Source organism: Cydia fagiglandana, chromosome 18 (assembly GCF_963556715.1).
Source record: "Cydia fagiglandana chromosome 18, ilCydFagi1.1, whole genome shotgun sequence".
NCBI classification, from domain to species: Eukaryota; Metazoa; Arthropoda; class Insecta; order Lepidoptera; family Tortricidae; genus Cydia; species Cydia fagiglandana.
In genome coordinates, this window is record NC_085949.1 from 401,363 (window position 1) to 414,200 (window position 12,838).

The window sequence follows — 12,838 nt, forward strand, 5'->3', positions numbered from 1 at the left end:
CTCTGCGTGGACTGAACGCCGCCGGCGCCAACAGTTTTGTTATACGTCAGTAGTGGCTGCCGGAGGTCGATGAGATTATTTTCATTCCGATTATTTTATTAGGATATAATGTTGTACAGCCCAAACCCGTTGTCTTAAACAACAATGCATAAATTGTCTGCAGTAGACGGAAAGGCCTGTGATGATGATGATGATGATGTTTTCCTGACCGATTTCGGCCACAGCGACTGTGTGCTCTGGAATAGGCAATTTTAAACTCGTGTTATTAGAGTGTAGCTGATCCACTCTCTGGTGCGCCCTTAGGTGTCTCACGTACCCTATCTTCTTGCTAATTACTCGAGCGCATTTTGGGCACTTAAATCTGCGGGATAGAACGTGACGGACACCGTTTTATCACGCTGTCACTTAGACAAAAACGACCATCATATTCGTACGGGATGTATATTATAATTCTACCGAAGACACCGGTTTATCCAGCTTTAGCGATCAGAGTTCGACCTTTTTGCCCCAACAAGCTATTTACAAACTTGAAACATGAAAAATAAATATTTTGGAATAATTTTTGGGAAAACCATGTTATCGCGTTTTAGCTTAGGTATTTATTAAATAGGTACTAACATGAAATATATTACTTAGGTACCTACATCTAATCTTAAAGGCGATTTTAACACTTCTAGAATAGGTGCTTGAAACCGTGATTCATGACAATCATGACTTTAAAAGCGTCATAATTGAATCCTGGGTAGATTTACATACAAACACATCGATGTAAATACATACATTTTATAGTCATTTTCACATCACTAAGCAGCATCAACAAAACTCTACCTACGTCATATATATCCTTATTCGATTCGCAATAAACCAATAAATATCATATGACGTGTTTGACATTTGATATTTTAGCCTAATATTGGTATCATTATCAAGGCGATAAAAACATGATAGTGCTAAAATATGCTAAATAAAATTTATTTTAGACACAAACACTTGCTCACGGACTATGCGATATTACTTCCGCGCACGCTGTATCTGTATGTCAAGACATATAAATATACATATTTAAACCAAATCGCACTCATTTTGTTGCTTGTCTGCTCAAAAGCCTTCTTAGAGTTTGACCAAGCTAAGTTGGCAGCGATTTTGATAGTCCAGACTATGCAAGGGTTACCTAATATACAGAAGGTATGTGTCTGACCATGGGGCTTTAAATCCAGGGCTAGATTTTACTCGCTAAACTGAGCTATTTTTACTATGGGACCAACCCTAAAATCGGGGAAAACTTTTTGGCTTTTTGATAGAAAACGTTGACATCTGATCAGCCAAAATGTATGAAAAAGTAATTTTTTTTTTCGGGATTTCGGGGTTGGTGCCATAATAAAAGTAGCTCAGTTTAGCGAGTTTCGTGCAAAATGCGTTAGCAAATTTCGTGGTGCGTGCCATATTTTTTGTCCCTTTCTAATGTCCCCTCTTGAACAATGACTAATCATATTGTCAACAGAGAAAGCGTTTCTGGCTTTCCTGTGAACTCAGAACCTAAAAACCGCAGACGCTATCCGCTCAGCCTATACTAACACAATACCACGCCCGCATACAATTAGCCCTTAATGCGGTATCTACTGTTAGGGCATCCGTCGGTTAAATTGATTCATTAAATTTTCGGTTGAGCTTTCTAATTACTTTTTTAGGGTTCCGTACCTCAAAAGGAAAAAACGGAACCCCTATAAGATCACTCGTGCGTCTGTCTGTCTGTCCGTCTGTCACAGCCCATTTTCTCCAAAAGTACTGGACCAATTAAGTTAAAATTTGGTACACATATGTAAATTCGTGACCCAAAGACGGACATCTTACGTAAACAAATGAATTTTAAATACGAAGGCCACTTTTGGGGGGGTAAATGAGAAAATTAAAAAATAATGTTTTTCAAACTAAATCGGTGTTATATTAGGTACATGAAAGAATTAATTTTCAGAATCTCAAATATTTATATCTTTTCTGTAATTTTAAAATGAATAGTTTTGAAGTTATTTATACTTTTACCTATAGATGATAGGAAAACCTGGAAATGTGCAGTCAAGCGTTTTACGAGAAAATACGATGGAAAACAATTATACACTACATCTGTCTGAATCCGAACGATAGCTACACTGTCAACAGAGAGTTTTGCCTTTCCTCTGAACTCAGAACGCAATAACACCCACCGCATACAAATAGCCCTTAATGCGGTATCTACTGTTAGGACGTCGCTTGATTCATAGCTTTTTAATTACTGCTTTATAAGTAATGGTGATTAGTGGGACGTTACTCCTAACGGGAGTTAAGAGGCCTACTGATTAACAGTCTGCCGGGCGGTATCGGCCTGTCAGTTATTGTAGAACAAAATTTCGACAGTTCCGAAGAACTGACAGGCCGATACCGTCCGGCGGACTGTTAATCAGTGGGCCCCTTTAAGGGGTTTTGGCAAGCAGTTAACTGTGACGAGACTTACTTCGTATCCTTCTTAGACCCAGAAGCAATTGTTTTGTTTTTGAAATTGGAACCCATAGTTACAGAATAAAAGTTTAAAATAGATTTTGGAATATGTACAAAAAAATGTACGCAGGGACTTAGGAGGTTAAGAGGAAACGGGAAGACCGCGTCTCCATACAAATGTAGTCCCCATTTTCCTCTCTGGATATTGATATTATGGAAAATGTTTTTACATTATACAGGGTGGCTCATTCAAATCGGTCAGTATGGGAATGTCTGAAACTATAAGACATACGAAGATTTGTTCTTAGGAACCATGTCACCGATTTTGATAAAAAGAAAAACTGCATTCATACATTTGAAAAAAAACTGTACCCAGCTCGGGAATCGAACCCGGTTGTTTTGAAAAAACAAACTTACACTTTTTCTATTTAAATATCGATTGTGTAGGTCTAAAGCTGTAAATGTCTCTAACGCTACGTCTTACGTAGGCGAACAACGCGCGAACGCGGCGCGGCGCGGCGCGGCGAAAGCGGCCGCCGCCGCGCCGCGCCGCGCCGCGCCGCCTGACATTCGCGTGCAAATCGCGCCGCACCACGTTCGCAACGAGATCGCTTACGTAGGACACTTCTATGGGCATCAAAGGATTGATTTCGCCTCGCGCGTTGTTCGCCTACGTAAGACGTAGCGTAAGAAACATGATGTCTAAAATGAATAAAATGCATTGTTTTGACATACTTTAATTTATCAGTAATTTTAATTTGACATACTTTAAGGTACAGTTTTTTTTCAAATGTATGAATGCAGTTTTTCTTTTTATCAAAATCGGTGACATGGTTCCTAAGAACAAATCTTCGTATGTCTTATAGTTTCAGACATTCCCATACTGACCGATTTGAATGAGCCACCCTGTATAATTATATTGCTGTCCCGCCCATCATGCCGGCAGACAGTGACACTGTGCGAGCGGGAGAGCAATTAATATTATGCGCGTGCGATCGAGATAGAGACAGGCGGGTCAGTGTACGCAATTCTTCGTGCTTATTAGCGTCCTTACTTTATTATTTATTAATATTCAGGTACCTACTGTAAACAAATCAAAGAACACAACATAACTTTATATAGGTACGAGTATACCGACATTACAGGCCGTAAAGTACTACCTAAGCAAGCATGTTATTTTTACTTTACCTACTTGCCACAGCCAAGGTCATTTAAATTATTTATAAAAACAACATAAGTAGATATTATTAAAATGAAGACACAATTTTCCGATGGTTAGACAAAAGGTTACGACATGATAACACGCAGTTTTATTTAATATTTCTAGGATTGTTATGATAATCGACGCATTACTATCACGCAAGCTTAACGATGACTCACGCTAGACCGGGCCGGGCCCGGGCCGAGGCGTCCGCCGTGTCATTTTCTATGACGGCTGATCGGTGACCATGTGATGCTAGAAAACGAATGATAGAAAACGAAGTGCCGGAAGCTCCGATCCTGCCCCGGCCCGGTCTGGCGCGGACCATCCATTACTTAAATCTGTGTTCGTCACCCACCAAAGTCATATAACATATACAGGGTGGGGCCTTAATATGAGCCATAATTTAACACTAAGTTAATAAGCCAACTGGCTAATAAATTTTGTTTATATTTTTGATTAAGTATATGTATTTTCTTCCCCGCTTTATAAGTATACCGCCTACCTAAGTACCTATCTACACATCGTTCCGTATTATGTTTTTGGATATCCTATGCTATATCCTATGCAATAAATAACTTATTCTGCGTGTCGTATAGAGAATACTTTAATCATTAGATAATAAATGACAATTTTATCCAGAATACGTCTAGTACCTACCAATGTTTAAAACTAAATTATTGCTCGTATCTATAATTTTTTAAACATTTATTCAGTAGGTACTCACTTAATTAAAATGACCAAAAATCACAAAATACAACACAATTAAAAATTGTTATTAGCACTGTTTATTAAAATATTCTTCATAAAATGTCTTCGATTATGCTGTTGTAATGGATTATATAATTAAATTCATTCACATAAAACAAAAATGATGTCATTGCCAATGTTTACTTCCTAATTCCCTCACTTCCGAACTGTTCAAACTGTCTGTATGTGTGTCTGTTATGTCACCTAAACTATACTTCCGATCTAAACTGTTTACAGTGGAACCTAGATAATTGCAATCTCAAGGGACCGGCCAGTTTTTGTCAATTAACCAGGTTTTTCATTTAAGCAGGTCGTGTCAATTAACGAGGTTCAAAAAATCGTTGTGTCAATAGAGGTTTTCATTAATAGAGGTTGCGTTCTGACAAATTTCTTTTACGGAGGTGCAAATAACCATTTAAAGTAGATTTACACCCTTACGTTCTGGGTTTCTGGTCTATATATTGCTTCTGTCTATACTTGCACTGTTACACTAAATACATTAATTACCACTATATTTTCTTATCAATTGGGTTTAAAAAAATCCCTTGAATTGTAGAAGAATGCTTTATTAGAATGTAAAAAACATACTTTGTTTTTTATGGATCAAAACTATTTCACCTACTGCAGGCTGTGATAGATACCCAATAAATAAATTAAATTCTGGATGGAGATATAAATAAAATGATCATTGCTATTAAAATATTGTTTCTGCTGTCTACAACTACATTATTTCAATTACAGAGGTAATAAGTAAGACTCGTTTCAATAATAGAGGTAAAAACAAGAGCAAAAATAACGGATCTTTTTAGCACAATGTCAATAATAGAGGTCTTAAGTTGCGATGTGGTCAATTACAGAGGCAAAATTACAAAAAGCACTAAAATCTAAATTGCAATTACAGAGGTTCCATAATTTCAATTATAGAGGCCTTTTGGTCTCAAGGGACCGGGACCGGAGTTTTGGTTGCAATTATTGAGGTTTTCCATTTATCCAGGTGCCAATTAACCAGGTTTCACTGTATATTGTCTGTGTGTGCGTGTTTGTAAGTACACGATCGTGACATTCACACGTCACGGCCACGTTGGGAAACACACTTATGGTAATTCTGATGAAATTACTGTTATAAGAAGGGTCAGAGGGCCACCCAAAAACCCTTTGGCGTGTTGCCTGTCTGTCGCACTTGTAATTACGTACATAAGTGTGACAGGGAGGCAACACGTCGAACTTGGTTCGCGGTAGGCGCCCAGGTTGTTTAAAATTATCTTAAACATATACCTAGGTAATAATGAGAAATTAATGACGATCTTTGTTTTTTTTTAACTTAATCAGTTTTTGTATATTGCTTGCATGATGGTAAGTGGTTACCGAAAGCCTTTGACAGTAACCTTATAATAATACTCATTTTATGTTGCAGACTTTAAGTACCGTTGTTGTAGACTTCTTACTGACATAGTTAATATGGGACTTGTCCTGAATATTATTCATTCATTCATTTTGAATCCATATAGTCTCTTGAACATTCAATAAGTACAGCCACCGAGAAAAATATCTGCCATATTTAGATTTTACAACCATTAAGAGCGTAACATTAAAGAGCTTGAATAATGTAAACATACAAACATGGTTTAGATTGTTTACAATAATCAACATTAAAGTAAAAAAATTGTTGTAAGCAAAAATTATTGCTGTCATATAATATTTTTCAATACTACCTATACTTAGTGGTGTTTCGTATACTACTAGGTATGTAGTTTGACATTAATGATGATAAACTTTCTTATTAGAAATACCATGCAGAGTTAGCTTGGTCCGACTCTTGTAAGGATTACCAATAATCTTGGTAACTACCCTTTTTATAATAATTTACCAGAAGCCTCTCATGATCACAATAATGACATAAGTGAAAAAGTCATTTTCCAGAAAACTTATCGCAAAAAGATTCCATTTTGCATCGCGTGATCAATTGGTCATAGCTCTATTAGAGCATTATGGAAAGAAGTTACTACAGTTTATTCTGCCTCACCACGTATATCAGCCGTTAGAATATCATTTTGAATTTAGAATTTGTTGCGAGAAAATACGGTAAACAATTGAATGAGTTTTCGAATGGCGGTTACGTGTGATGATAGTACAGTCGCCATCAGATATATCGGAGCGGCCAAGGTGCTCACAAACATCTGAACACGCCTCTATTGTCAAGGAGTTAGAGCGCGTGTTCAGATATTGTGAACACCTTGGCCGCTGCGATATATCTGATGGCGACTGAACTACTGGTATTGTAGGGATGTTATAAGAGTCTTGAGTGGAGAAGGTGGGTCAGTCAGGATGCGAGCGGTGCAGTGTTTGTTGGTGCTGGTGCTTCTCTTGTGGCAGGCTTCGGCCGGGCCCGCCGTCAGTGTAGTAAGTTTGAACAACCAATCATTGTCAGTGGCGGCGCTCAGAAATATTCCTAGCCAAGCTGGAGATAATGTGGCTTTACCTTTTAAGGCTTATTTAGACGGTGTGAGAACTCGCATTCGAGTTTCATTACCTTGCGGTATTTTTACTTAATCAATATTATAAGACATTCTGACACAGAAAGACAGAAGTCCCACAGTAAGCTCAAGAAGGCTTGTGTTGTGGGTACTCAGACAACGATATACATAATAGGTATATAAATACTTACATACATAGAAAGCAACCATGACTCAGGAACAAATATCTGTGTCACCACAGAAATAAATGACCTTACTGGGATTCGAACCCAAGACCATCGGCATCACAGGCAGGGTCACTACCCACTAGGCCAGACCGGTCGTCAACCGGCTAAATTGGATCATCATTATCATCATCATCTCAGCCTATATACGTCCCACTGCTGGGCACAGGCCTCCTCTTGAGCGCGAGAAATTGGATATGTAACCAATAGTCCTCAATGTAACTACATCGCATACGAATGATGAAAAGATGAGTATTTTCCTACAACTATAAGGTTGTAATGACATGTTGCAAGAAACATGTTTTTAGGGTTCCGTACCCAAAGGGTAAAACGGGACCCTATTACTAAGACTTCGCTGTCCGTCCGTCCGTCCGTCCGTCCGTCCGTCCGTCCGTCCGTCCGTCCGTCCGTCCGTCCGTCCGTCCGTCCGTCCGTCCGTCTGTCACCAGGCTGTATCTCACGAACCGTGATAGCTAGACAGTTGAAATTTTCACGGATGATGTATTTCTGTTGCCGCTATAACAACAAATGCTAAAAACAGAATAAAATAAAGATTTAAATGGGGCTCCCATACAACAAACGTGATTTTTGACCAAAGTTAAGCAACGTCGGGAGTGGTCAGTACTTGGATGGGTGACCGTTTTTTTTTGCTTTTTTTTTGTTTTTTTTTTGCATTATGGTACGGAACCCTTCGTGCGCGAGTCCGACTCGCACTTGCCCGGTTTTTTTTTATTTTGACAATATTATAAAAATGACATGGAAAATACCCAGGGTTTAAATGCGCAAACAAGCCTCAGTAGGTACCTACTGCATTCAAGTTCAAATCCGAATGGGCGGAATTAGAACCCGTTGTATGGGTATGGAAATATGTACAACTAGTTTACGTGCGCATTTTTTGACCCCTAAATAACGTTCACATGCTAATGTTTCATATTATTATAAATATGTTTGTGACTCAGCAAAAAAAGTGCCTGGGTACTTAATACACAAAACTGATATTTTTTTAACTTTTGAGATCGCCTTTAAATAAATTAAAAGTGTTTGAAATAAATTATTTTATACCATGCATGAAATAAAGCACGAGATAATTATTAGAAAGGCGCAAATAGGAGTTATTAAACGGTTTCATTAAGCTTTACCCCGTACATACCTAAATTCTTTGCGGAAGACTATATCTATCCCTATAGAAATAATTCTGAGAACATGATCTTTTATACATGACTGTTTCGTGGTAGGAAAATGACAGCCCCACCTTTTACATGTTGTACTTATGGGGTGTGGCCATCTGACCATTTTGATGTCACCCTGAACTGAACCGACGGCGAAAACTAGGTACAGTTGGCACTAACACAAACCTTTGTTTTGTCATGAATTTGTATTTGTATTCATAATTTGGTATACATGAAGGTGCCTTTGTTACTTATTGATATACAAAATCTTTCGTTAAACAGCCAGTAGGCAACTTAGATTTCGTAAACATTTTTTACGAACGAGACTCAAAGTTTAAGACTTACTGCATAATTTACGGAGTCGGACAGCGCCATCTAAAGCAGCTTTTGAATTCGAAGAGACTTTATACATATACACTTTTGACTACCGGTCTAGCCTAGTGGGTAGTGACCCTGCCTGTGAAGCCGATGGTCCTGGGTTCAAATCCCGGTAACGCCAATTATTTGTGTGATGAGCATAGATTTTGTTCCTGAGTCATGGATGTTTTTTTATGTATTTGTATATTACATATGTCGTAGTCTGGGTACCCACAACAAAAGCCTTCCTGAGCTTATCGTGGAACTTAGTCAATTTGTGTTTTAAGAATGTCCCTATAATATTTATTTATTTAATTATATTTTAAACATTTTACACAATCAAAGGATCTTTTAAACCCTTCACACCATAATTAACCCTTTCCCACAGTTGGGCCACGACCCCTCCTCCCACCCCCCAGCGCTGGCCGCAGTCTCCGAGCTGACGTCACGCGTGGCCAGCAAGGCCCCGCGCCTGAACATGAAGGACGCCAGGTTCCCCATCCCGGGGCCCCAGGACATAGAGGCCATCAAGAAGGTGGCGCAGATCCTGGCCATGCTGGGAGAACAGGTACTAGGGTAGGTTGTAGTCAAGTTAACTTGTGCAGGTTGTAGGGATCCTGACCTCGCGCGTGGCCAGCAAGGCCCCGCGCCTGAACATGAAGGACGCCAGGTTCCCCCTCCCCGGGCCCCAGGACATAGAGGCCATCAAGAAGGTGGCGCAGATCCTGGCCATGCTGGGAGAACAGGTACTAGGGTAGGTTGTAGTCAAGTTAACTTGTGCAGGTTGTAGGGATCCTGACCTCGCGCGTGGCCAGCAAGGCCCCGCGCCTGAACATGAAGGACGCCAGGTTCCCCCTCCCCGGGCCCCAGGACATAGAGGCCATCAAGAAGGTGGCGCAGATCCTGGCCATGCTGGGAGAACAGGTACTAGGGTAGGTTGTAGTCAAGTTAACTTGTGCAGGTTGTAGGGATCCTGACCTCGCGCGTGGCCAGCAAGGCCCCGCGCCTGAACATGAAGGACGCCAGGTTCCCCCTCCCCGGGCCCCAGGACATAGAGGCCATCAAGAAGGTGGCGCAGATCCTGGCCATGCTGGGAGAACAGGTACTAGGGTAGGTTGTAGTAGTAGTAGTAGTCGTAGTAAATAAACTCTTTATTGTACAAAAAGACATTAAAAATAACATACAATTAGTTAGAAGCAAGGCGAACTTATCCCTTTGAGGGATCTCTTCCAGTTAATCTTTGAGTAGATGAGAGGAGAGAGTGAAAAGAGGGTGACAAATGCAGAAAAATATACAACAAGGTACCAGAACAAGTCAACAAGCAAGTGTAGTCAACTTAAGTTGTGCAGGTTGTAGGGATCCCTGACACCGGGGGCCCGTTTCTCAAAAGCTTGTAACTTGTAATACAAGCGGATGTCACTTTTTGACAGCTTTTGTTAGAAAGGGACTTCCACTTGTATTACAAGTTACAAGCTTTTGAGAAACGGGGCCCAGCCCTGGGCCGTGGCCAGCAAAGCGCGCCTCGACATGAAGTTAATTTATCCGTTAGTACCTATTTCATGGCTCCTCTACACGATGGGCCAACGCCGGCCACTCCAAGGGACGCATTTATGCTTTAGAGGGAGCAAGTGATATTGCTATCGTGATATTGGTATACCGGACTAATCCCAATAAGGCCTAGTTTACCCTCTGGGTTGGAAGGTCAGATGGCAGTCGCTTTCGTAAAAACTAGTGCCTACGTCAAATCATGGGATTAGTTGTCAAGCGGACCCCAGGCTCTCATGAGCGGAAATGCGAGCGAAATGTCGGGAAAATGCGAGGAAGAAGAAGAAGTGATATTGCTATCTCATTTTATCGCATGCCTGCGTCCCTTGGAGTGACCGGCGCTGACCCATCGTGTAGAGGAGCCATCACACCCTCGCCCGTCTTATCTTACTTGCAGGTTCTTATACCCTTTATAGGACAGCGGTCGCAAAAAAGACCATCCTATCTTTTTGTATTTTTCTTGTACAGAATTTTTACGACTATATGATGACAATGAGGCTTGAATTGAGGATTTTTTTCAGTCTTGCCCGTTAAAGGGTTCAAAGGTTCAGCCCATGAAAACTATATATTTTTGGGATTAACTATTATAAACTATATAAGTTAGAACACCTGATGATCCAGCTGAGACTACTATGCGTATCATAATGTTAATTGGACTTTGGAGTGTCCACAGCTAGAACGTGGCCGTGATGTAAGCAGCCCTCTCTGTTCCAGGTAATACCGGCAATTATAGGAGAGCCGAGCACCGGTGGCGCCGCGTGCGATCCCGTGGAGGACGCCCCCAACGACACCGTCACTGAATAGGCTGGGTACGAGTAGTTGACACTGGGTATTGTAAAGTCTGTTTTTATTTATTGAAGTAGATATCATATATTAACGGCTCGATTCAGGAAATGTATTAGAGATACACTAGATATGAAATAGTAAAGATATGTGACGTTCCACGGTAAAACGTACGTTATGGCGGCTGGCGCTTACGTCGCATAGCGCCACAATAATAATGAAGCGACGTTAATAATGGCGTAAGCGCCAACCGCCATCGCCATAAGGTACCTTTACCCGTAGGACGTCACATGGCTTTACTATATCGTATCTAGTTCATCTCTAATTCATTTCCCGAATCGCGCCGTAAAGAAAATGTGACTAAGCCCTTCAGCTTGCGACTTATACCTTTACAATGACATTTCTCGAGTTTGAGACAGACTGAGAAAACCCAGTATTTTATTTTTAAGTGTTATTTACGGTTAGTAAAGGGTAACTTATTAGCGACTTTCTGTTTATTAATAATAAACTGGAGATTTCAGACGTGTATTTTTATTGTAATATTTGCAAAGCAATCCAAGGACACTTATTATAAAATACTCGTAGTATTTGATGTACCTAATACTTGAAAATCATAAATCCTCGTAGTATTTAAGTTGATTTAATACTTGAAATTCTTGATATACTGTTTAAGAACAAAGCAAATACTAGTGACATGCTTTTTTGTATTTACAACACATTGGTGTCGAAATTATCTTACACTTGCTGCAGATTTTTACAAAGTCAGCAAAAAATTGTATGCTCGGGAATTGTAGTAGTAGGTAACTAGGTATAGTAGGTACCTACTGCTTTTAGAATTTCGAGCGCTCGACTGTCAGTCAAAAACCTGTGAAAAACACTAAAGATATCGCCACAGGAAAAGAATCTCGGTTCACTGCACATGTTAAGTATAATGTACAAAGTTTCTTAAAAAATATCCACACAAAATGTGCAATTCGATTGAAAATAACAGTAGATTTTACATGATAAAAAGTTTGTGGGTAAGTAAATAAGTTTAAATAAGTAGTAATTTCTTTTTTAATAACAAAAGAAATTGTCAGGTAAATCACGTTTTACGTTTTGTCCCTATTCACCCCAAACATCCCTATTCATCTCGGTTGACGGTCCCTATTAGTTGCTAGTTTGGTTTATTTATACAATATTCGTCTGGCCTAGTTGTCCCTGCCTGTAAAGCCGATGATCCTGGGTTCGAATCCCGGTAAGGGCATTTATTTGTGAGATGAACACAAATATTTATTTTGTTCCTGAGTTATATGGAGTTCAAAAAGGGTACTCAATTTAGTGGACCTAATGGAACTTCTGACAAACACTCAATCGGAACTCCTCAACGACATGTTAGATAGATAGATAGATAAAATACTCTTTATTGGCACACCTCAGTAAAAAGATACAAACACACAAACATGTATTCATGTCTGTGAAGTTGGCATATATAAGTCTAGCAGATCACATTTTTATTGGAGTTCTATTAGCATGCACCGTAGTTCTAGAGTTCCTGATACTTTTTAGCAATAGTTCTGGCATTTTTACCGTGAAAACCAATACTACGGAATTTTACAAAGTGATATGCTAAGTTCACACACTAGCATATCGTTTTGTTACAAATGGGATAAAATAAATAAGCTCGCCTCGACATTCGAGAACTCCAATAAAAACGTGATCTGCTAGACTTTGATATGCCAACTTCACAGACATCATGTATTCCACGTTTGGCAATTTGTCTTGTTCGTTAAGGTTTTTAGGAAACTTGCAATAAAATCGTTCTTGGAATAAGAGACTACAATATATTACAGATTTCTTTATTTAGGGATATTATGGAAGAGT

The 12,838-nt window shown here is 39.6% G+C and overlaps 1 protein-coding gene across 1 annotated transcript; it reads left to right on the forward strand.

Annotated features, from left to right (window-relative positions):
• Nucleotides 1-6,690: 6,690 nt before the first annotated feature.
• LOC134673258 (uncharacterized) lies at nucleotides 6,691-11,495 on the forward strand. The gene is made up of 3 exons (XM_063531222.1): nucleotides 6,691-6,823; nucleotides 9,036-9,215; nucleotides 10,907-11,495. The coding sequence occupies exons 1-3, from the start codon at nucleotides 6,749-6,751 to the stop codon at nucleotides 10,994-10,996; spliced, it is 345 nt and encodes a 114-aa protein (XP_063387292.1). The 5' UTR covers nucleotides 6,691-6,748; the 3' UTR covers nucleotides 10,997-11,495.
• The last annotated feature ends 1,343 nt before the right edge of the window (nucleotides 11,496-12,838 follow it).

Excerpts from the sequence above, each read along its gene's own strand:
- LOC134673258 (XM_063531222.1), top strand. The coding sequence starts at position 6,749 with ATGCGAGCGGTGCAGTGTTTGTTGGTGCTGGTGCTTCTCTTGTGGCAG. Across the intron at positions 6,824-9,035 it reads CCGGGCCCGCCGTCAGTGTA|TTGGGCCACGACCCCTCCTC; the intron begins GTAAGTTTGAAC and ends CCTTTCCCACAG. Across the intron at positions 9,216-10,906 it reads TGGCCATGCTGGGAGAACAG|GTAATACCGGCAATTATAGG; the intron begins GTACTAGGGTAG and ends TCTCTGTTCCAG.